This window comes from Plutella xylostella, chromosome 10 (genome assembly GCF_932276165.1).
Source record: "Plutella xylostella chromosome 10, ilPluXylo3.1, whole genome shotgun sequence".
Taxonomy (NCBI): domain Eukaryota; kingdom Metazoa; phylum Arthropoda; class Insecta; order Lepidoptera; family Plutellidae; genus Plutella; species Plutella xylostella.
The window spans coordinates 2,692,717-2,717,533 of record NC_063990.1 but is presented as its reverse complement, the minus strand read 5'-3'; the positions used below and the strand labels follow the sequence as shown (position 1 = coordinate 2,717,533).

Below are 24,817 nucleotides of genomic sequence, written 5' to 3'. Positions count from 1 at the left end.
TGGTGATACTATCTTGCAGAATGCATGGAAAACCAGTATTTTACATGTGTCTCACTAGGTAGGTAGCTAGGCGTACGTATTATGCGATGGGGCCACGTGTCCTCGATCTCGTTTGCGATCCTTTTTTTGGGAGAGACGTAACGTTACAAGACTTACAAGATGTTAACTTATATTTATAAACATATGATCATCCTAGCTAATTTAAAATAATGCAGGAAGGAAGCCATTAACTATGTAACATAATATTTATCACCAAAAACCGTTGATAAACAATGAAGGAAAACAATATACTTAACTGAGCCAACACTTAAAAAGTTTATTAGGGAAATGTTAATAATTTTTGTCTTACCCTTTCGGGTTGTCCGACTGTGGTTAAAAAGTTTTCCAGGATAAAAAGTTGAGTTAATCTAGGGCATCACCAAATGAAAGAGCAACAAACATTCATACATGATTCATACTCACAAACTTTCACGTTAATGTAGGAATGTAGGATATAAATATTTTTAAATACTTAATAACTTTTACGTTCTTACCACAAAGGACACACATATTCCCTCCTATCTGCCCAATATAGAAAATACCGAGTCAAACAAACACGCTCACGCTTTATAATAATTTTATTAACTACATGTATAACGTTTAACTTCAAGTTTAAACTTTAGTGCGTAATTTAATCTAGCTAGTTTTCTTTTGTTTAAAAAAAAAAATTCCCGCTTTATTTTGCCGCCACGCAAAGTTAAGTTAAGTTTTTGAGTGTTGCATTCTTGTATTTTGTTATTTCTGCAGGTTGCTCCTACTGACTTAACAGCTGCATGCACATTCGAAACGTTATAACGTTGTACCGTTATAATTAGGTGTAGGATACAAAAAACTTATATTTAGCTAACCAATAAATATGTAAATTATTTAGTAAATATTTGAAATGATTTAAGTACTTCAAATTATGTATGACGGATTATATTACATGATAAAACTTCATTACATACTATGTTTTGTCCGTAATGGTTAACATTTCAAAACGTATCCATTCTTTCGTTTGACAATGACAACAAAAGGCCGATCCGCGTTTATTTATAATCGGAATTTAAAATTTTAATTGAATTATTTCGTGAACCTACTTTGCTTTTCAGTGTTTACAAAACTAATCGTTCGTCACATGATAGTGTCTTTAAATTAATATTAGCTTTGTATTTTTTGTTTTAACTATGGAGCCCACTTCACCATGGAAAAGGCCGGACGAAGTAATGCAGCTGCATCGGCTAAAAAGGAGAAAAAAAGCTTTACAAGTGAGTAAATAATATACATAATTGTTGTAGTTACACAAATTATTGTTGTTTTATGCAATCATAAAATACCATATTCCTTTAATTTTTTTACAGGAACGCATGAAGCAACCTCTAAACAGCTCAACTGATGCAGGTCCTAGTGCCCAAAACACTGTCGACCTAGATTTCTCTAGAATTCTTGAGGGTGACAAGAGGAAGATTAATCCATTCTCCAAGTAAGTTAATCCTGCTTTAAAGCTGGTAAAAATTACCAAAGTAATACCACAAGTACCCATCACTATCATTTTCTGCCTATTATTTTGTAAAAAATACTTACTTTCTCTGATGTAAAAACGGATATTAAAATTTTCTAAGCTATTATTTTTGCAATAGTGGTACATTATGCCCTTTTATAACATAAATGGCAGTGTAGATATAGACTTCAACTTACACTTGGTATAGAGCTTAATTTTTAATTTATTTTAAACAGGAACAATACACAACAAAGCAAGAAAACCAAGCTCAGCAATGAAAGCTCACCGCTGGACGAGTCCAATGACAAAACCTTGTTTGCCCTTCTCAAGCTGCCGGCCAAAACTCCAGAGAAACCGGCTAAGAAGATAGAGACAGACAAACTATCCACATTCTCAAACTTGTTACAGAAATATACTGCTGAGCATACTGTTGAAGTGGTAAGTGTGCTATACTATGTACATCTTATTGTAATCCTATGTAAATACCATCATAAATATATGGTTGAATGCCATACACTATCACTATGTACTTAGGTAAATGGTATTCTGGCTTGTAGCTCCCCAGCCTCAAGATTTACCTGAAAGCTAATCATGATACTGAATATGATAAATCTCCATTCAATTTTAATACAAAAGCTGACATAAACCTTAAATAATGAGAATAAAGCCATTGTTAAACTGTTAAAGCAACATGCAGATTTGGGCTATTAGCATTAGCCCTGACCTGATTATAGGAACCTCCCATATGATTTTCAGTCTTTGATGGAGGAAAAAGTTATTTATAAGATTCTTGGTTTTCAGCAAACAACAGAGCAGAGGTATAAGCACCTGCCCGTAGACTGGGCCATAAAGACCAAGCTGCGGCTGATGTCACCAAAACCTTTTGCCTGGAGTCAACAGCTGAAAGCCAGTGAGGAGGCTTCAGGAATCACAGGGTATGCTTGTTATTTAAACTTTTAATAACTGTGGAATAGCCAGAAGAAAGGTGTATCCAAATCTTGTTACTTTAGTACCTACTTTTGTCTTCTGATTGTGTACCTACTGCAACTCTTTTATTCTTTTTTATAGTTTGAAGGCTTATTTGTAATTGTATTATTTGGTAATGTAAGGTGATAAGTGTTTACGTAATAAAAATAGGTATTATCACCTAAAAATCTTTCACTAGGTATTGTACTGGACATAGACCCAAGATTCATCACAAATTTGCCATTCCTCACATAACAACTACCTATCTAACCCAACCCTTCTTAGGTTCATCTGCTGCATATCGCAGACCTTAATCTATCCCCTTTCCCTCACATAGGTTCGTCCGCTGCCTAGACACAACCTCCTCTCCAACACTAGACACATCACCGCGGGCTCGCTTCCACCAGACCTGCTTATACTGGCAGCAGCCGGCGCTGCCGTGGCTGAGCCTACACCCGCGCGCCGCCGGCCGCGTCGCCGCTACGAGCTTCCTCGCCGCGCACGACCACGCCAAGCAAGCGCTGTTGAGAGACTGGACTGAGAGCTTCCGGTCACTGTTTCAGGTACTTATAATCCATAAAGGTGAAAATTTTAAGTTTGTATGGGTGTTTGTTACTTTTTCTTGCTTAACAGCTGGATATTTTTTTATGAAACTTGGCATTAGGGCATGCAATACCGCAATACCGGTATTGTGTAATACCAATACCGGGATCACCGGACAAAATCCACGCTTTTTTCAATACCGGTATTGAAAGTTAATACAGGTTTTGAAGTAATACCGGAATCGGACAATTTTTAGGTTATAAATCAATCGATTTAGATATAGTTAGCCTTGTGCTCCTATATACTATGAAAGTGCACTTGTTTTCAACCGTTACATGCGGTTTTTGGCCTTTGGAAATCTACTTGTTGTCCATGCGTTCTAAAATTTTAACTCTAATACTCAATTCTCGTAAAAAAATTACATAATACGGAATTTGATTGATTTTTCTTGTTGTATTTTGCCTGGTATTAATACCGGGTTCTAACACCGGAACTCAATACCGGTATTGAAAATATTACCAGCATTGCATGCCCTACTTGGCATGTAGTAAGATGTTAACCCTGGATTAATACATAGGCTACTTTTTATCTCGGAATTCCCATGCCAACTTTTTAAGGCCAAGCAAAGCACGCAGTATCAGGTAGTAAGACATAAATTGGCTATTTCTATTTAACTCCCATAAAATTATTATGTCACTACTAATCGCTGCCATTTCCTCTCTTTATATTTTCTAAATCATCCTAAATCACTTCCCCTCTTCTTCCACAGTTGCTGCGCGCGCGCCACTGCCCATACTTCTACGTATGCGCTAACACATTCACGTGTTTGTTCCGCGCGGGCGGGCTGGGCGGCGTGGGCGAGCCCAGCGCGCTGGTCGGACCCACCACGCGGGGGCTGCGACATGCTCTGAGGCAGGAGGGTAAGCTTTTATTAGTGGACTATGTGGTTTAGAATATATTACATTTAGTATAGTCACCGTGAGATTACATTAAGTATAGGCGTCGCTCGATCTTGCTTAAGTACCTAATCGTAACGCATTGCGCCCACACGTCAGGGCCTTTAATTATCTTCAAGTTACGTCAGTTGTCAATACTTATTCTACACTTCTTCCTGGAGTCCTATGAGTCAGTGAGAGTTCAGATTCACGTGTCTGTTCCGCGCGGGCGGGCTGGGCGGCGTGGGCGAGCCCAGCGCGCTGGTCGGACCCACCACGCGGGGACTGCGACACGCGCTGAGGCAGGAGGGTAAGCTTTTATAAGTGGACAACGTGGTTTAGACTACATAAAAAAATAAAAAATGTGGGGACATTATAGTAACCAAGCACTACAACGCGCGCCATAAGCGTCGCTCGGTTTTATCGCATGCCGCCTGAGCGTTCACGGTTCCTAAAATTACCTTCAAGTATGGTCGACTTTCTGTATACTGCAGAGTCCTATCTATGAGTCAGTGTAGCAGAATATTCACGCGTCTATTCCGCACGAGCGGGCTGGGCGGCATGGGCGAGCCCAGTGCGGATTTATACCTTTAAACCTAGAATTACCATCAAGTATGGTCGACGTTCTATATACCTACTTTTTCCTGAAGTCCTATGATTCAGTGGAGCAGAAGGTTCACATTTACGTGTTTGTTCCGCGCGGGCGGGCTGGGCGGCGTGGGCGAGGACATGCGTTGAGACAGAAGGGTAAGCATTTATTAGTGGACTATGTGGTTTAGACTAGAATTATATTGATCGAGGACTATAGCGCGGTAATAGCGTCGCTTAAGCACGACGCATCGTACGTCCACCGGACCTAAAATTATTTCCTCTACCAAAATTTGTCTGTCTGAATAATACAATTGTCTCCTCTCCCAGACGTAGAATACACAATGCCGCTACGGCCAGACAGCAAGAAGAAGCTAAACACATCGGACAAGGAGGACGACCGGCCCAAGAACTCTTCGTTCGACAGTTGTTACGACACAATGGATGAGGCGCGCTCGCCGGAGGGCCAGGGCAAGGAGTCGGGCGATGAAGAGGACCTGGACTCTGATAAGTTCCTGTCGCAACTGGGTTTCGAGAATGATGTGATTAAGAAGATTAATAATACTCAGGTTAGCTGCTGCACTTACTTATTTTTCTTTAGTATCTCTGCATATTGTGTACAACATTTGTCACGATGACGACCGAATGGCGTAGTGGTTAGTGACCCTGACTACTGAGCCGAAGGTCCCGGGTTCGATTCCCGGCTGGGGCAGATATTTGTTTAAACACAGATATTTGTTCTCGGGTCCTGGATGTGCCCGTAAAATGGCAATAAGCTCTATTACATTGGGACTAACATAACACTCTGGCGAAAAGTGGGTGCAGCAATGCACCTCTGCCTACCCCGCAAGGGAGTACATTAGAACAAGGCGTGAGAGTGTGTGTGTTTTTTTTTCATTCGTCACAATGATATTTTTTAATTAAACTTTACTAAACTTAAACATATCTGGTCCGCGTTTTTCTATGGCTGCACACAATTTTATTAGCGCCAGTGTAACCAGTGTAATGAGAGTGCCAAATGGGTAAAACTGTCATGATTAGGGCATATTCAATACACGACTGGGAATCGAACCTTGGGTCAACTCCGCAACACTCAATTACTAACCACGGCACCATCTAAATTCAAAAAGTTTATTGTATAGATAGCAATAAATCAGATGCACTGCCTCTTTAATCATTCATTTACTCCCTAGGCTCGAATACAGAACAGCGTAGAAAGCAGTGTAGACAGCGCAGCGGAGTCACTCGTCTTCGTGCGCGGCGTCGACGCCCAGGCCTTGTTCAACTTCCTCCTGAACTGCAAGTCTATAGTGAGCCCGACTGGCCCCTACGCGGGGGTGCCGCCGACACTGCTAGCGCCTACAGCTTTCCAGGGAGGCACGCTGCAGTCACTTAAGGTTAGCTATAAAACCTTTCTATATGCAATTAAAATCAAAAATCGAGTGAAAATGGATGAAATGGAATAAGGTTACCAAGTATTTCCTCTTCACCTGTTTCCTTCCGGGTCAAAAGACGCCATTGCTGCGATGAATTAATTGGTTGTCGATTACCTTTCTATCTATTGCGATAGAAGACGTCTTGTATTGTTGATGATGATAATAATGATCAAAATTCCTCCACCAGGTGAAAGAAAGCTCAATATACAGCGACAACAACAAATACTACTCGATCGAGCTGCGGGGTCCGATTCTGCCGACCACCGTGCACTCGCTGTTGCGAGTCGTGCGCGACAGCTGTGCCGAGTTCAGTGGCACATTCGCCCATCATCGCCCCACGCTCGCGTTTACATACGCCGCGAGGGATATCGCTAGAGGTACATTTTTCTTTTTCTTATAAGTAGCATTGATCCGCTGAAAAGATACCTAATGTCTAGGTGTCTAGGTCCTTCCAAATTATCTATGCACAATTTAATTGTTCAAGGCAATCGTCATAAATACTAGCCACCCAACCAATAAACACGTAACTCTGCTTAATAAGAACATAACTTGTGGTTAATTACCATCCATCCTACAACTAATCAATACATTTCTTACAGATGAAACGCCAAAAGAGAATGAAGCGAACAACTTCACGAATGCATTCAGCAAGGAGAACCTCTCGGACTGCGGGCTCAGTGCCGACATGCTGCAGCAGTTCTGCTCCCCGGACCCTGACGTCATCAGGGTGCTAGACAGTGTCACTTATAACTCAGAAGATGACACCTTCTCATGGTGACACATGTTTCTCAGGGGTCCCGGATATTTATGACGATATCGGTTGGTCATAGGACTCCTACAAGTGTTTAGTGTAAAGAATGAAATCGATTTTACAATTTCATTTACAAAATTATGTGAAATGTACCTGGTGTGCCAAAGTTCAAATGATGAAATAAAACTTGATTTTTTGCATAATTTTTATGATTTATTCGATTCTCGTTTTTGGTAAATTAAAAATAAAGATTTCATAAAACAATACGTCCACATTCACTTACATACACGTGAAAACAAGTTATCGACATCATACAGATCAGATGAAATAAATAATATGAGAGTCCACGTAAAATTATTATGTTACCTAACATATCTGCACTAATCACTATAATTATCACTTCAACCCAATGTGTGGAGCAGGAATCCAGTAAGCTTACGTCTAAAATACTCTTCTATGTTACCGTCACGGCACCGCTCGCTGAGCGCTGAAACAAACAATAACTTTGCTTAATATCATTAAGAATATTTTAACACAAAATAATAAACATACTCAAATCGTTAAAAATCTTTACCTGATGTTTATAGCTCTAAAATAATTCCTATACGTTACGCTGCGCAGCGACCTTATGATTTCTGGAAAAGAAGAAAAGCAACTTCAGTATTTTATTAAAAAAATAGATGCATAAGTAAAAAAGAATACAAATTAGAAATAAGGTTCGTAAACAAGTTTAACTTTCAATAACAATGGCATATCCAAAACCAATAAAATATTTAACTTCTACACCGGTCTTATTTTTTTACATTTTACACTTACATTGGAGGTGGCGGTGGCGGGCGGCTGCCCCGGCACGGAGTACTGCGGCCGGAAGTTGGCGAAGTTGGCCGCCTGCGCCGCCGTCGGGCTGAACCCGGGCAGCGAGCCGCCCGCTGAGAACCCGCCCGGGAACGTCGCCAGTTGGGCTGCTGTTGGGTGGAGATGGGTACAAATTAATAAAAGATTACACGTATGTAGGATAGAACGGAGAGCATCTAACTTATCCGATAGCACGGTTTGTCGAAATCACTGATGGACAACATTTGCTTCAACGGAAAAAAAGATTCGTCCGTCCCCGCTGCACGGGTTCGTTATCGACGGAAATAACCGTCTCTATATCTCGAGTAGCCTTAAATACGGCGTTGCTGTTGAAGAAAGACCAATTAAACGAGTTTATCGACATCGATAACGGACTCGTGCCGCGGGGCCAGTTCGAATAATTAATCTATTCCTACGACGCTCTGAATCTAATATCAAAAGGATCGACAAAACAGTCCCTTTAGTTCTTATTATATGTAATGTTTGCTAACCGCTAGGCGGCGGGTTGGCGGCGGTGGCAGCGAGACGGCTCAAGATGGACCGCTCGGACATCTGCAGGCGCTGCGCAACGGGCGGGATGCGCGCCAGCGTCGCCGGCAGACGAGAGACATCGGATTTCATGTCCGACAGCAGCTCCTCCAGTTGGTTCAGCACCTGGGGATTTACACTCGGTTAGAGTAAAAGTAGATAAAAATATTGGGGGGAGGTAAACTTGTATGTGTGTGTTCTTGAATGGGTTCACCATTTCAATGGACAAGTTTCGTTGGTTTCAAGTGTTTCAACTTAGTTGGGTTATTTTACCCGCATAAACCTATTTACCATAACACATATTATAGCGCTTTAATAGAGTAATCAATAGCACCTAAACAGCGTTACCTATATATAGAAGGTGGCAGAGAATTGATAATGTTTATTATGTATTTATTTTACACCAGTGAAAAAGATTCTACCCTTTAAAACCATTAATAAAAAATCAAACCCCCACCTTATGCAGCACAGCATTAGCGGGCTTATTGCCGGCCAGCGACTCCTTGCTGAGATGCTGGTGCGACTCGGCCAGGCACTCGACCTCGGCGAAGCGCGCGTTCAGAGACATCGCCGGGTGGTTCGGGTCCTGAGTCAGGTTCAGGTAGGCGGCTCTACGCAGCTGCTCTTCGATCACTAGCGCTTGTTCTAGAAGCTGTGGAAGAAACATTGCAACTATATGGAATGTTTTCATCTTTGATAAGAATGTAGAGTACTTTTAGGCTGCCATTCTACTGCAGTAGAGCTCTGCGGCGGAGCCGCGGACACCGGACAAGTCGAAAGACACCAATAGAGTTTTAAAAACGGACATTACAGACTCTCTGCTACAGTTGATAAACAGCCTTATAAGTGACTATATCGCAGCTATATTGTAAGTAACAGGCAAAAGTTATCAGTTTATCTTGACAAACTCACCTTGAACCGACGCGCCAAGAACTTGTTCTTAATCTCCAAGAAGTTCCCCTTGCCGACATCCATCTTGAAGGGCTCGTTGATGATGGCGAAGCGCAGGTCGTTCTGAATGTCCTGCCAGCGCCCGTAGCCGTGCGTCACGATGCCAGCCAGCAGCCAGTAGTCGTGCCTTCTGTGCCAGATCTCGTACTCGCGACCAGGCGCCGCCGCGCGCTCTTCATTCAACCATAGAGTGTGTAGCTCTGTGAACCCTCCGTCGGCGATGTTGAACATGAACTTACGACGCTCTACTTTAAGGTCCTCCTCTTCTTTAACTAGGACTACGTCGTCGTCGTCTTCATCTTTCTTGATGTCTTTCTTGGAGTCTGGTTTGTCTGACGTCTCGGAGTCGGCCTTGTCGCTCTTCGCGTCTTCCTTCTTTTCGGCCTCGTCCTTGACCTCCTCCTTGATGTTCTCGGTGGAGTCGACCTCGGGTTTCTCGACCTTCTTCTCCTCAGGCTTGTCTTTCTCCTCCTTGACCTTGGGCGGTTCCTCGTCGACGGACATGCGTCTTTCCGCCTCAGAGTCTTTAGCTTCGGCCTCCTTGTCCTGTTCCTTTTCTTCCTCCTTGATTTCCTTCTCTTTTTCCTTTTCCTTCTCCTCCTTGACCTCGGAGGTGTCCATGGGCTCGTCCTTCTTGTCGGCCTCCTTCGCGTCTGGTTTGTCGGCGTCCTTGGCCTCCTCCTTCTCTTCCTTGTCTGTAGTGGCAGGCGGCGCGGCGGCGGCGGGCGCGGGCGAGGGCGCGGCGGACGTGAGCGGGGTGGCGGAGGAGGGCGCGGGGGACGCGGCCGCGCTGCCGCCCGCGCCCTTCACCGGCTCCACGGGCTTGCGCACGAGCTCGGGCATGCTGTAGTAGCCGTTGATGTGCTCGAACTCCTGCACCTTCTTGCGGATGAGGCTCATGACGCCGATGCGCGTGAGCACGTGCTGGCGGGACAGGCCCTCGCGCGGCACGCCGTCCGCGAAGGTGTCGGCGTTGTCGGCGCCGGGCTCGCACAGATGGCGCATGAAGAGCGACACGTACGCCTTGAAGTTGCGCTCGGACTTGCCGCGCAGGTCGCGCACGAGCCACTGCGAGTTGAAGGCGTCCTGCGGCGGCATGCCGTAGCGCATGATGGCGTTGAGGAAGGACTTGCGCTGGCGCGCGTTGAAGCCGAGCACCTCCATGTTGCCGCCCACGCGCGCCAGCAGCGGCGGCAGCGGCCGGTCGCGCTCCTCGCGCCGCTCCAGCCGCCGCCGGCTGCGCCGCGATAGCAGGTCGCCGTTGTCGTTCTTCTCGTCGAAGTCGTCGTCCTCCTTGTCGTCGTCGCTGGGCTGCGAGAAGTCCGTGTTGTAGTCGGAGCCGTTCTCCTGCCAGGTGGTGTCCTCGCGCGTGGAGTCGGTCTGTGCGACGCTGCCGTCGTTGTAGTTGACCTGCTTGCGCACGCGCTTGCCCTTGCCGAGCGAGCGCGCCTGGTCCTCCTGGTGCTGCTCGTAGTGGTGGCGCAGCAGCTTGATCCAGTACGCGGGGTCGGTGTTCTCCGCCTCCTGTTTGATAATCTCCGTGTCCACCTCCTCATCGCCGTCGCCCTCCTTGGTGGAGTAGTCGGCGACCTTGAAGGAGCTGAGGTACTCGTTGGCCCACGACTCCTTGGACTCGATGCCCTCCTTGGTGCGGTCGAGCAGGTCGGACACGGCGCGGTCGTCGTAGTGGATGGCCTCCTCCTTGCCCTCGTCCTCCTTGAACAGCTCCTCGGTACCGAAGCGCAATATATCATCGAGTTCCTGCTTGGTGAAGTTGGCGCCCTTGCCGCCCATGCCGGGGCGGACGACGAGATGCGTCAACATCATCTTGCGCTTGGCCACCTGGGTGACTCGCTCCTCGACACTGTTGCGCGTTACGAAGCGGTAGATCATGACCTTGTTGGCCTGGCCGATACGATGCGCGCGGGAGAAGGCCTGGATGTCGTTGTGCGGGTTCCAGTCCGAGTCGTAGATGATGACGGTGTCGGCGGTGGCCAGGTTGATACCGAGACCTCCGGCGCGAGTTGACAGTAAGAACACGAACTGTTGAGCGCCCGGCGCGTTGAACCTATCGATGGCTTCCTGACGCGTGGTCCCGGTGATACCTCCGTCGATTCTTTCGTACTTGTATCCTTCGCCTTCGAGGAAGTCTTCCAGAATGTCTAACATCTTTGTCATCTGTGAGAAGATCAACACTCTGTGCCCTTGTTCCTTCAGCAGTTTCAACATTTTAGACAGCAACACCAGTTTGCCTGCCGCTTTGATTAAAGCTTGTGTGTCGTAGTTTCCGTGAGGCCCTAGCGGAGCCTCTTCAGCCGCCACCGGGAACAAATAGGGATGGTTGCAACACTTCTTCAGATCCATCATCACGTTCAGTAGCGAGACGGTCTGTCCACCGCCCTTAGGATTCAGAGCCTCGTAGTTCCTTGTGAGAATGTACTTGTAATACTTCTTCTGCATGGGCGAGAGCTCGACTCGCACGATGAACTCGGACTTGGTGGGCATGTTCTTGAGCACGTCGGCCTTCAGTCGCCGCAGCATGTGCGGGCCCAGCATCTCGTGCAGTCTCTTCACTTGCTCCTCCTTCGAGACATCGGCAAACTCGTTCTGGAAGGCGGCCAGGTCGTTGAACTTGTCCTTGTTCAAGAAGTTCAACAGATGGAAGAGTTCCTCTAAGTTGTTTTGAAGTGGAGTTCCGGTGAGTAGCAGTTTGTAGTTGATGTGGTATCCGGCTAGAAGACGGAAGAACTTGGACTGGTTGCTCTTCAACCTATGGGCTTCGTCGACGACCAGCACGGCCCAGTCGATGGAGCCGAGGCAGGTGGCGTCGATGGACACGAGCTCGTATGACGTCAGAAGCACGTTGAACTTCACTTGCGACTTGATCTTGGAGGGGCGGCCGCTGCGGTTTGCGTTGTCATCGAACGTCAGCTCATTCTCCCTAATCACGGCTCTGGAGTCCTTGTCACCCACATATGTGATGCAGTACAAATCCGGAGCCCACAATTCGAATTCACGTTCCCAATTGATGATTGTCGACAGTGGCACGGAGACTAAGAATGGTCCCTTGCAGTGTCCCTCCTTGAACAGCGAGTAGAGGAATGTGACAGTCTGGATGGTCTTGCCGAGACCCATCTCGTCGGCCAATATGGTGTCGATGCCTTGTCCCCACGAGTACCGCAGCCAGTTGAGACCCTCGAGCTGGTAAGGATGCAGCTGCATGCCTGTAAAGACAAAGTAGAGTTTATAAAACTGATTTCTGATTATGATGGCATAAAAATAGTCAAATAACTATGTTTTAATCCATTTCAAATAGGCTTGTTCTATCAGGAGAAGAACTGGCAAGAAACTCCACAAGCATCTTCCAAACTCTAGCTTACATCTAATAACACTAGATCTCAGATTTACCTGTCTCATACACAAACGGCGGTTGGTCTTCATACTTCTTGTTGAGGTTGCTGATAGGGCGCTCTGGCGGCGGGTTGTACTTGTGTGTGCGTTGTTGTTGTCCGCTGCTGTCGTCGTCGTCTAAGTCCCGGTTCTTGGACTTGCGGCCGGCTTTCTTGCCCTTGCTGCCCTTGGACTTGCCCTCGGAGGTTATGTAGGCGCGCATGTCCTGGAAACAACAACGTGCAGTTATTAAACATACATCAAACATTATGCTATGAGATAATAAAAACCTATATCGCCAGTTCTGTAAGACTTGGCGCTGCATTTATCAAATACCTGTATACACCATAAATTCACACATCGAGAATAAAACCCTCATATTATTATACATCGGTCACAACTTTTAGTTCACTACATAGCTGTCGCTATACATCTGGGCACTCGGTAGCGTAAGGGGCAATCCATACATTTCACATTCTATTCTATTCTATGAATAATGTGGCCCTATTTTTTACCTGATAGTACTCGACGGCGGGCTTCAATCCCATAATATCCTCATGTTCGGACTCCCAGGTGGACTGGTCGTACGACAGGTCGCGCCACTTCACCAGGAAGAACGTGGTGCCGTCGCGCGACGTGCGGTGGTTGATCACGCGGTGCACGATCAGCCATTCCGGTTTTACGCCGTACCTGGAAACGAAAGTGTTTAGCTTAGGTTTAATTTGAACTACAGTGGAAATACATATTAAATGTCGATAATTTTTCTGTGTACTACTGAAATATTATCAAGTACTTGTAGGAAAGGCATTCATCGCAAGAACATATCAAAGTAGTGAAAAGATGTGAAGTGCTTTACTTCATGGTTCATTTACCACATAAAACCTTTAGGGCTCTTTAAACCTGCCAGTCGGCGTAGTGCTAGCTCACAAAACACGTGATACCACGCTCCCTATATCTTCTCTATACCTCAATGTGCCCTCTATAAACTGCCCTCGAAAACCAGCAATGCCATACCTATAGTACTGCTCTTCCAAGGCCTTCTCCGCATGTAGTAGCGGTACATGAGCGGGAGCAGGTCTATACATAGATCACACAGTGCCATACCTATAGTACTGCTGCTCCAAGGCCTTCTCCTGCAGGTCGTGGTCTACTGTCTGCTTGCTCTTCATGCGCTTGACGCGGCCGTCGCGCTCGTCCAGCGGCTCCTCCAGCTTGGGCGGCTCCTCGTTGTCGTACTTGCGCATGTAGTAGCGGTACATGAGCGGGTGGAACACGTCCAGCTGTGGAGGTGGGGGGCAAGATGCTGGTTAATGCGTTAATGCGCTTATTTATGAATTTAAGGGGGTCTGGATATTAAACCGTGTTATGTTAAAAGGTCCAACATTGAACATTGAGTTATCTTATTCTAGCTGTGTGTTTGTTTGAAGTAAATAGACCTTTCGGTAATCGTTTTTATTGATTTTTTATATCTAAATCATAGCAGTTTCTCCTCATTCTAGTGATGAAAACATTTTTAGGCTTCACTAGAGTTATACCATTGTTAACTTGTTTTATTCATACAAAAGTCATGGTTAATCATGTTTAAAACTATACATAATCTAAAACTTATCACCATCATCTTATCACACGCACCTGTAGCTCGGAGATCCAGCTGCAATGCCAATAGGAGCGCTCGTGCCACTTGACGAAGAACTCGCGGCTGCGCGCCGCCTTCGACTTGCCCTGCTCCTTCCAGCGCCACGTCAGGATCTTGTGCACCTTGCCTTCTAGAGGGGGACACTGCGGGGGAAATAAAAGGGTTATTGATGGGGTTGGTCCTTCTAGTGGGGGACACTGTGAGGGAAATAAAGATGGTTATTGATTGCTTGCCTTCTAGTGGGGGACGCTGGGGGGAAAATAAGAGGGTTATTGATTACTTGCCTTCTATAGAGGGTCACTGTGAGGGAGATGTAGGGATTATTGATTATGTTACAGGCAGTTATTCTGCAGTGCTAACTGCTTTAGCGATATAGTTGAATGTTCAAATTGATATATGTAGCTTGTATGGATTTGACAGCCTTATGAATATAGCTTTATTTGCATAAAGATGAGATTATTTTCTTGGCATTGTATCTCCTTTGTGTATGTATGCCTTAGTTGTCTTTTATTATGTAGATTTGTGCGGCTATCATTAGCTTTATCGGCACTGTGAATCTGTATAATGGGGAAGAAAACCAGGTGAAACTTCGACAGCACAATCGAGTGTGCCTTTCAGGTTCTGACCAATGACATTGTTGGGGAGAAAAAATGGCGACTGAATCAACCAATTAGAACTGGGGAATTAGGCACAGTCGCCTAAGGCGTCATCTTTAATTAGCTTTTAGTTTTTCACCCCATTTATCAAATTGTGTTTTAAATCTTCTGCTAATGAGTGTGTAGATAGTTGTACTCACGCTGCATCGCGGACACTTCCACTCGCCGTCAGGCACCTCGTCGAGCGGCGGGTTGAGGCAGAAACGGTGGTACGCGGACGGACACGAGTCGCAGCAGAGCAGCTCGCCGCCGTCCTTGCAGTTCCTGAGGAGTAAAAGAACAACGTTAGTTAATTGTTGATAACCTTTGCAAAAAGAGACTCTAGAATTCCTATAGATGATTTTATTAACAAATATCTAATTACATACTTTCGAATACTTGCTGATGACAAATAATGTGATAAAATATTGTCAACTTAGTGCTAGCAAAATGCTTATTAGATACAGATATACAAAACTCTACAGCATGTCCATAATGACCGAGCTGTAAGCTCTAGAGGAAGTCAAACAATAATGCAGATCTTTGACAACTTAAAATCTTCTTGGTACCTCCAGTAATACCCTTGGAGCCTTAATCTAAGCATAGAGCGCCTCGTAAGGCTCTCTAGCTACCGGCACTGACCAGCAGAACTTACATTAAACATTCCCTTGGAAAAACAATCCAAGTATTAGTCCATAATCATCCTCTCGCAACTCCCACTGACCTGCAGAACTCACTTCAACTGCACATCACCGTGGAGTAACAAAACAAACATAGACCATCCACAGCCTCTATCCACGCACTGACCTGCAGAACTCCTGGTGCTCGTCATCGTCGTCCTGGTCCTGGCCCGGCTCGGCCTCGCAGTGCGGGCACGACCAGCGCCCCTCCGGCGTCTCCTCCAGCTCCGGCTCCAGACACACCAGGTGGTAGGCGCGCGGGCACGTGTCGCACAGGATGATCTCGCCGCCTTGTTGGCACACCTGACGGAATAACATGTTACGGTTATGGTTAATAAAACTTCATGTACCAAACCGATACGATCCTCTACAGATAAATAGCCCAGTACTACCAAACACAGCCTAAAACTGGCCTAATATTCAACTTAGCCTTCACAGAAGCAGTAAAATATGATACGCTGCTACTATCAAAGCTACCTTTGAGCCACCTGATAGATACTTTGTATAATATATTTGCAACCCGGACCCTATGCTGACTAGCAAATCTATTATCGAACTTCCTAGCTCTTGTATTTGCTACCAACTAAGAAAACAAGATCTGACGTTACAAATTGTAACTTACAATAATATGCTCTAATTCTTCAAACATAGAGTATTAGTTTCCAACATACCTCGCAGTAGTCCTGGTGTTCAGGCTCCTCCGCGCCGTCGGGGAACTTGTTGCCGATCTTGGTCTTGGCCTTCTTGCGCTTCGTCTTGTTGCCGATCTTTGTCTTCGCCTTCTTGCGCGGCTGTGGACCGTGGGCATAATGTTAGACATAATGTTATACATAGAAGGAGAGATAAAATAAAAATCTTTGAATTATTTGGCTGGATGTATATGAAAGGCCAAGAACAGCGAGTGTGTGTGTGTGTTGTAACACTCCTTGGACGGTCCGTGGACGATTGTTGGCTGATGATTATGATTATGATGATATCAGTATCACCAGTGCACATGTTTTACGCGTTTTAGTTCCTTTGTTGGAGTACGAAAGCGCTATGGTTATGGTTATAGATATTTCGTACATTAATTCAAAAAGTTCGTAATAAGGCAGTAAGGTGTCAAAGTACGACTCTTTGTGCAAATAACTGCTATATCATACCTGTGCAGCGACATCGTCGTCCTTAGCAGCCGGCGCGTCGGCGGCGGCGGCGGCGGCGGGCGGCGCGCCGGGCTTGGGCTCCTCCGCTTCAGCTAACATCTGCTCGAACTCGGCATCCGAGTCGGAGTTCGCGCCCGCACTGCCTTCCGGGTCCTCTTCCTGATGGGTGATAGGGGTGGATCAGAGTTTGTAGGTTGTTCTTCATATTAATTTTAAAAATAAAGCATATGCAAATTTGGGATAAAAGTTGCATGAATAGAAATTATAATTATGGTGATAGTGAGGATGAGCATATGAAGGCCATGCTTATAAAGATAACTAATGTATCTTAGATAATGATGATTTAAATTGAATTAACATATTTTTATGTAAATATTACTTCCATACAAAAAGCCGCATTATATTGCTACTCCCATTTAAAGCTGTCTGTTAGACACATGCAAAATTCAAACTAATAAATCCAACCCAACTCAACCTTTATGTTACCAATCAAAACATTTTTTATGATAGTCATTACATCATACATCGTGATGTGACAAACATATCATACACAGCAGTAAATTTTACGACTTCAAATAATAATAAGTACCCAACCCAAGCAAAAAAAAAAGATGAATGAAAATGAAAATGAACTGCCGAAACTTTACCACACTCACACTGCTAGTGCGCTTCCTCTTGCTGAACTTGATCTTGAGCGTGGGCACCTTGGGCTTCCGGCCCGGCTTCCCGCGCGGCGTGGCCCCAGAGTGTCGCGCCTTACGCCCTCGCTTCTTGGGCGCCGGGGTGCCCTCGTCGCTCGCTTCCTCTTCGTCTTCTTCGTCCGGCTCGTCTTGAACCTCTTCTTGCTGTTGTGGTAAGGACTGTTTAATATAAGCAGGAGCGAAATTTGTTAATGAATGACTAGCTGAGTCACCCATTGTGGACTGTATCTACAGCATAAGATCTTAGTGGAACTGGAAATTTTAAGACGGTGGTAGTGCTGAAACGTCGCTCTACACTTATAAGAAATGCTAGCTAGCTTTTTGGCCTCCTTGGCGGAATTGTTTGTAGGGTAGATGAGGAGAGCATATTGTGTACCTCCTGTACCCATAATAAACCCGAGCGCTGCAATAATATCCATAACAGAGTGCTGTTGCCAGTGATGATGATATTAGGATAATGAGTTGATGTTTATCCATACGGCAATCATCATCGCGACACTACAACGACGAAAACGAAGTCATTATTTTTAAGTAAGTACCTACTTATAACGGACATTTAATTCTATAGTGTTACCTATAAATTGTTTTAGGTACAAAAACACATAGCTGATGAACATGTGAAAGTGTCGAACTTCCATTGTTCATGAAGAATAGAAACTCATCATAATTTATAACTAGGTGTAGGTACGTTCTACAAGACGAAGTCGTGATTGCGTAAAGACGTAAGTAGAGCGCGGGGTTAGTGACCTCGATTCTTCCAGATGATTCTATAAACTCTGGAACCCCTTCTAGTTATGTAAATATAAGTACTCACTAAAAATAGAATTGTAAAGTAAACTCTGAATTTTAAACAGATGAATTATATCAGTCACATGTTGCAGACACGCATTATTCAAATCTAAGTTATGAAACCACCGAAAATGACGTGGATTTTTGTATAAACCATAATTATATTTCATTCTATTGTTTATTAGACGACCGAATGGCGTAGTGGTTAGTGACCCTGACTACTGAGCCGATGGTCCCGGGTTCGATTCCCGGCTGGGGCAGATATTTGTTTAAACACAGATATTTGTTCTCGGGTCTTGGATGTGACCGTAAAATGGCAATAGGCCATTATTACATTGGGACTAACATAACACTGGCGAAAAGTGGGTGCAGCAATGCACCTCTGCCTACCCCGTAAGGGAGTACATTAGTACAAGGCGTGAGTGCGTGTTTTTTTTTGTATTGTTTCTTTTGCTCTGTTTTTTTAACAGAAGGTTGTTTGTAAGATAATGCCACGTGGACACTGTTCTTAAATTTGTTATGTTAAATGTTTGTTAATAACTCAACCTTTCCATGATTTTTAATAAAGCTATATTCTATACTATTATACCTTACGATGAGGGAGGCCGTGGAGCGAGTGCTGTGTCGCTCCTTGGGAGAGAGGCCTATGTCCAGCAGTGGATGATTATTAGCTGATGCTGATGATTATACCTTAGGCTCCTTGGGCGGGCGTCCGGGGCGGCCCCGGCTAGGCACGTAGTCCGACGTGGCGGAGGTGTTGGTGTTCTCCTCCGACCCCAGGCCCTGGCCGCCGCCGAGGTTGGGGTTGCTCTCCGAGAACAGCCGCCATTTTGCCGCCACTAGCATCATTAGTTTTGATACTGGCACCTGTGGTGAAAGAAGGTTCTATTAGTGCAAGTTATGGTCAAACCTTTGGTGGTATCCTCATTGGTATGATATGGTAACAGATTGGCAAGTTATTAGTTACGATTTTACAAAATTATTGACTTAATTCAAATAAATAAATTATGATCATAGAAGTTTTATTATATAAATTTTTGATAGGTTACAATTTCATTCAATGTAAATGTTTATTAAATTATAGTCTAAGCAGAACCTAGACAGTGACGACAGAACAATGGAAGAATCACTGTTTTTATAAACTAAACAATACCTGTCTGCACACAGATAAATGTTTAATAATGATAATAGGTTCCAAATGATTACCTTAGGGTTTTCTTTGACCAGCAATGGTCGGACATGCTGCTGGAACAGTTTGTATGAAGTCAAGTTCTCCATGTCAGCGTCTGAGTACTCAATGTCCACATCTGTGAGGCCAAATGAGGAGCACACTTCTTCTACTGTTGGCATGCCTGCATAAAACACAGTGTATTAGGGTAGGGTGGAGTGATGTGGTAGTTTTATACCGATGTTGCAGTATAATGAGACTAATGAGTGTAATGTAAAAAGTGTTACACAAAACTATATTTTCTACAAAAGTGCCACACAAAACTATATTTTCTTGACCAACAGTTACTATCATGTTGTAATAAGATTGTTATTATTCTTGTATAGTTTACAGCTGTTTTCTAAAGAGAGATTATTACTTCAATGCCATTTTAAAGGTATCTTGTAAATCTGCAGTTATTTTGTGCTGATAAGAAAGCTTATTCCTACTATCATAAATAATACAAAACATCCCTGGAATAGCATTAAAATCTCCATGGCAGGACTCACCAGAGCCAGAGTCGGAAGCGGCGGGTGTCCCGGGTGTGCCATGCTTGCTACCACGTCCCTTGCGCGACTTCTTGCCGGAAGACATCGCACTGAGGGCGTAGTCACTGTCGCCCTCCGCACCGTCCTCAGCGGGGAACTCTTCCTCCTGATGGGAGAGAAGGGGTGTTAAAAGAAACTGGAATATACTTGTGTATTTACTAAATAAATTATGCATAATTCTATGTGTGATAAGATACCAGTTGTGTATTGGTTCCTGTATTAAAGCTTGATTTCTAAAAACAATAATGTTTGGTTCAGTTAAATCATAAGGTTATAGAAGAACCCTAAGGTTAACTTCAATTGCATTTTAGTGTATCCTGAAGTTTAATAGGTTTTCATGATCAAGCTAGCTTCATGTAGGTATTCTACAGTGTAAATAAATTACAGAGTGCTGTAGCATTACTTAGATGAAGTTGGTCCAGCTGTAGATTATTAAAAGGCTGATGATGATTATGTCAAAAGCTGTTAATATGAATACCAGTTAAAATACAGTCATGAATAAGAATCACAGACAATAGCTTAGTTTATAAGTTAAAAAAATATGTGATGGGTCATGATGATGAAAACATATCATGATTTTAAACTTACCTCTTCACTCTCATTCTTTCGCTTCTTCTTTTTCTTTCTACCCTTCTTCTCTTCTCCACGGGCCTTCCTCTTTTTGCCCTTCTTTTTCTTTCTTCCATCTTCTGGAGAGTAGTCATCATCTTCCTGTTGGTTTATAGCAAAATATTTACTTTTAGTCGCAGTAATAGTTACTTTAGAACTGTTAATGTAAAAGGGTCAATGTCATGAGCAATGGAGAATAGATTTAGGAGTTATTCTCTTAAAAACACAATATTGATAAGAAAGAAGATGTATTTATTCATGATGGGATAGGCCAACACTATAGTCTATGAAATAGGAACTCTGGTACAGGGGACATTTGTTTACTAACAATCCCAAAAAGGCAGTCTAAACAAATGTGCAGAACACAATGTGTAAGTAAAAAATACATATTTACCCTCATTAAAAAAAAACATATTTATCCTCACCTTAGGTGGCACCTCATCACTTTCGCCAGAGTTCTCGTTCTGTCCCTCGCCCTCCTCCACGTCCTCGTCGCCTGCAACAAGTACTCAATGTAAACTGGTCAGACCACTCCAGCCATGCTGCACCTGCCCCGGCAGCCCCCGCCGCGGCTCACGGCCACCGACTCATCATGACCATCCAAGGCGGTTAAGGTCACTAATCCCTTTGTTTGGCGGCGTCCATTTTGTTAAGTAGTAATGAGGGGATCTGCATGTTCTTTTCTGTCACGAACTCCCACTAAAAATATTTACAACCAAACAAAAACAAATACAACCTAAAAATAACCACAATGCTGCCCCATCGATAATGTAGCCGGTTTGTTTCCATTTTTATACGAAAACCGCGAACGGAAATCCAAATTTTTCACATTTTTAATTGCATACACCGCAAGTAAACACATGATACCGCTATTCGGCGGCTTACCTATGACAAGCTAGTAAAAACTGGTCATTTACCTGCAAAAGAACCGTCTACTTCTTCATCTGATGCCATAATTTCACTATTTTACACAATTTGCACTAAGATGAAAGATTTTTGTCTAGGAAAGATAAAGGACGCGCAGTTTCGCGACAAATGGTAATTAATTCAGAAATTGATGCCGCCGCCGTCTGAGAACTCTAGCACTATTCGCTATCCTGCTCACACGTTGCACGTTGCTTGGTGCGCAAAACAAGAAAAAAATATAAAAAGAAATTATGGGGTGGCAATTATTTGCCCAGAAAATCTACCACATCTGCCATTTATTTTAAAATAAAACATAACAACCAATAAAATACTTAGGGTCTGTTTCACAATGTCTGGTTAGTGGCTACCTGACGGATAAAATACATGCTGTCACTCTCTGTTATTATTTTTTAGACAGTGACAGCATGTATTTTATCCGACAGGTAGCGACTAACCAGACATTGTGGAACAGGGGCTTAGTAGCAAAAATTATGAATTTCATTTTATTTTTATTTATTAATTTATTAACAAACACATATTGATACCTACATATAATTAACAATATACAACACCACATAAGCCATAATTAAACCATTTATTTTAGCTGTAGTTTACTTGCTTATTAATATTTTGATTAAAAACACACACAAAGATTTTTTACCTTTTGTGCCAAGTAAGGAGAAAATTAAATGGATTACTTACACACAAGGCTGAAAAATGGAAAACTAATATTACGGCTGAGCAATTTTTACCTACATCCCATTCCACGGGGAAAGACATATCTAATACAAACAAAAGGGTTCTGTCAGAGCATGCAACTTTTTCTACATAGGGTATTTGAGTTGAAGTCGAGTGAATTTTCTATACTGCGATGTAGGATTTCATAGTTGTTTAATTTAAATTAAAAATATTATTTATTATAGTATAATTTTGGCACATTGTAAATAATTAAGTATGTAACTATGGGTTTATTGCCTGAAATAAAGAATTTTTATTTTATTTTATTTATAGTATTTTTTTCGATTCCAGACATATTATAAGTACTATGTGTGTATTGAGTTCCGAGCGCCATCTGTTGTTTGTCACCAGAACTTGTGGCTAAGAGTCAAACATGCGGGGCCTTGTGTTGGATGGACGTTTTACCAAAAATTGTAGATTGGCCTTTCAAGCACTGGAACGACGACCTACGACAGCTCATGCTAAATTTTACAAATTTTAATGTCGAATAAAAATATTTATAGGAGCCACCTAATTTTCGGTATAATTTCTATAAATAAAATTCTACCATTTAGTGTAAAAAACCTTTATTCTGGTAACATTTAAAGCAAATAGTGCCAACGTTGACATACAAAAGTTAGGGTATCCGTAAACTTTAAACCTTACTTGCCATGTATGCATGTTTTTGTTTATGGTCGGTACATTGTCTATGGTACTTTGCTTGTGTATGGCAGGCCATAGACCATAGACGTGACATTTACATATTTTTCGTTCATTCAATTATTTTTCATTCACTCACTCAATCCTCAAAGATAATCGCCCTTGTTTATTTTCGTATTTTTCTTGAAATTTATTGATTTGTTATCGCCAAGTTAAGATTTATCATGAATTTCGGACTTGTAGACTACGGATCCTCTTCGCCTTCATCTAGCGAAACAGAGGAGGAACCAGAACCAAGTGAAAAGTAATATATTTACACACTTTAAAAATGTGTTCTCAATTGATTTCACGAAAATTGTGATAAATCCTCTCTATAAAGTCCAATTCATTCTATTACGTACTTTTTATTTTAGGCCGGCAGACGAAGTAAAACCTAGTGTGGCAAAGTTACCCAAACCTTCCCTTGATGCCCCAGCTTTACAGACATCAGTATTCTCAAATCCGTTTGTTGAAGCTGAGCTGGCGAAGGCGGCAATATTAGAAAAACACGTAAAAATGGTATATGTTGACTTTCTATTACTTTAATTACAATCTAATTGTCTAGCCCTATCCCTTGTTTTCATCTGAATATATTCACATACTCACCTTTGCAGTCCCAGTCCTAAGGTCAAATGTTCATGACACTAAACAGTTCCTCTTACCACCTACACAGATCACTATGAAATCCTGTACATTTTATGCCGCACACTTTTTGATGTCTATGTATGATACACAGAAAGCAAAAATATAGTAAGGCATCATATCGAATTGTGCATACAATCGTCAAGTACATAGGCCATGACTGTTAAGGTTCCAGGGAAAGAAGAGACACAGATGATAAACGGAAAGAAGATTTGCTGGAGCCACAGGAAGGGACGGTGCAGATTTGGTCACCGATGCAAATTTGCTCACGACACTGACATTCAAAAGAGCCCTGAAGAGTTGGAAGCAGAGAAACAGGTTTGTTCTAGACTATTCTAGAGTCTCACATAGACATATTGCTGAGAGGACCTTACATCTTTGTCAATACATCACAATGCTTTGATAGCCAGACTAATAGTTGAATCAAATTCCCATAAAAACCTTGTAATTTTACTAGAATATTACTAATTTCAGAATATTTCTTCCCTTTCAGAGGATCCTTTCAAGGTCTTTTTGCGAGGGTGCTGACACAGTGACTTCCACACAGCCGCAGCATGTGCCAGTGGAAGAGGTGAACCCGACTGATGATGCAGTGTGGGAGGGAGGCTCTGATAGGAAGAAGCTGAAGCGTCCCGGCCTCAGCCAGGGTCTGATACCAGGACAAAAAGTCCTCAAAATGTATAAACAGCAGAAGTTAAAAGAAAAGAAAAATTAATTAGTGAAAAATATATGTATAAGCATTTTACTCTACATACTATCATTATAATAGTTATTGTTCATAACTCAGTGGGTTGTTTCGGTATTTGAAGAGACCGAGAGCTATAATTCTATACCTACCTACCTAATTGGTTAGAACCTCGTATACCCGACACCGACAGCCACTGTAGTTACCTACTGAGGTACACCTGAATTCCTCATTCCATTATTTTTGAAATATAATTATGTTTGTAGGTATTTAGTGCAAAATGAGAAAGCGAACTTGTTACTGTGAGGTATCACACCTGTGAATCTATCCCATCGAAGAATAATTGTATACAGGGAACAATTATAATTCTTATGATTCGATACCCTAAATAAAGTTATCTAAAATGAAAATTCATCCAGTTTTATCATTATCCACGTACCTAACAATAAACATAAAAACAAAACATACATAAGACGAATTGAGAACCTCCTCCTTTTTTCGAAGTCGGTTAAAAATAAATCTAGCAAGGATACACAACCAGCGATGTATGGGCCGGTTATGTATACTGCGACAACCGCTGGAGTGGAGCTATTCTTGAATAATTATATTAACCGCGAACTAGTGATGCTGCTCTATAACCTGAGAGTTGAAGTAAACAGAATAGTATCGCGCTGCTAACCAATTAACTTTGATGGTGAGTTACTCTAAGGGTGGGTTGCACCATTTAACTTTAACTATTACGTCTTCAATATTGAATAT

The 24,817-nt window shown here is 43.1% G+C and overlaps 3 protein-coding genes across 4 annotated transcripts; 2 read left to right on the top strand and 1 right to left on the bottom strand.

Moving 5' to 3' along the window:
• The first annotated feature begins 1,022 nt into the window (after positions 1–1,022).
• LOC119693722 (protein downstream neighbor of son homolog) lies at positions 1,023–6,943 on the top strand. Its single transcript, XM_048623388.1, has 10 exons — positions 1,023–1,286; positions 1,380–1,501; positions 1,756–1,957; positions 2,321–2,454; positions 2,823–3,048; positions 3,798–3,948; positions 4,882–5,120; positions 5,745–5,948; positions 6,175–6,364; positions 6,587–6,943. The coding sequence occupies exons 1-10, from the start codon at positions 1,206–1,208 to the stop codon at positions 6,763–6,765; spliced, it is 1,728 nt and encodes a 575-aa protein (XP_048479345.1). The 5' UTR covers positions 1,023–1,205; the 3' UTR covers positions 6,766–6,943.
• LOC119693721 (chromodomain-helicase-DNA-binding protein Mi-2 homolog) lies at positions 6,930–21,542 on the bottom strand. 2 transcript variants are annotated; one of them, XM_038118003.2, is made up of 21 exons: positions 21,327–21,542; positions 20,835–20,905; positions 20,389–20,511; positions 19,762–19,906; positions 19,252–19,397; positions 18,736–18,912; positions 17,203–17,400; positions 16,556–16,714; positions 16,085–16,204; positions 15,541–15,716; positions 14,895–15,018; positions 14,095–14,241; positions 13,567–13,742; positions 12,978–13,152; positions 12,481–12,688; positions 9,034–12,296; positions 8,579–8,773; positions 8,085–8,247; positions 7,555–7,703; positions 7,313–7,373; positions 6,930–7,225 (listed from the first exon to the last, which is right to left on the bottom strand). In XM_038118003.2, exons 1-20 carry the CDS (start codon positions 21,361–21,363, stop codon positions 7,365–7,367), a joined length of 5,961 nt encoding a protein of 1,986 aa, XP_037973931.2. In that variant the 5' UTR covers positions 21,364–21,542; the 3' UTR covers positions 6,930–7,225; positions 7,313–7,364. The 2 variants fall into 2 exon arrangements, with proteins under 2 accessions (XP_037973931.2, XP_037973932.2); XM_038118004.2 differs by having other exon boundaries at positions 17,212–17,400.
• A 1,278-nt stretch (positions 21,543–22,820) lies between these two features.
• Positions 22,821–24,472, top strand: LOC119693699. Its single transcript, XM_038117945.2, has 4 exons — positions 22,821–22,996; positions 23,106–23,250; positions 23,542–23,691; positions 23,867–24,472. Exons 1-4 carry the CDS (start codon positions 22,917–22,919, stop codon positions 24,086–24,088), a joined length of 597 nt encoding a protein of 198 aa, XP_037973873.2. The 5' UTR covers positions 22,821–22,916; the 3' UTR covers positions 24,089–24,472.
• Positions 24,473–24,817: the final 345 nt, after the last annotated feature.

Coding starts and splice junctions, on each gene's coding strand:
- LOC119693722 (XM_048623388.1), top strand. CDS start 1,206: ATGGAGCCCACTTCACCATGGAAAAGGCCGGACGAAGTAATGCAGCTG. Junction 1,502..1,755: donor AAGATTAATCCATTCTCCAA/GTAAGTTAATCC, acceptor TATTTTAAACAG/GAACAATACACAACAAAGCA. Junction 3,049..3,797: donor GCTTCCGGTCACTGTTTCAG/GTACTTATAATC, acceptor CTTCTTCCACAG/TTGCTGCGCGCGCGCCACTG.
- LOC119693721 (XM_038118003.2), bottom strand. CDS start 21,363: ATGGCATCAGATGAAGAAGTAGACGGTTCTTTTGCAG. Junction 19,398..19,761: donor CGCTTCCGACTCTGGCTCTG/GTGAGTCCTGCC, acceptor TGTTTTATGCAG/GCATGCCAACAGTAGAAGAA. Junction 17,401..18,735: donor GCCCGCCCAAGGAGCCTAAG/GTATAATCATCA, acceptor TTACCACAACAG/CAAGAAGAGGTTCAAGACGA.
- LOC119693699 (XM_038117945.2), top strand. CDS start 22,917: ATGAATTTCGGACTTGTAGACTACGGATCCTCTTCGCCTTCATCTAGC. Junction 22,997..23,105: donor GAACCAGAACCAAGTGAAAA/GTAATATATTTA, acceptor TTTTTATTTTAG/GCCGGCAGACGAAGTAAAAC. Junction 23,251..23,541: donor TAGAAAAACACGTAAAAATG/GTATATGTTGAC, acceptor ATGACTGTTAAG/GTTCCAGGGAAAGAAGAGAC.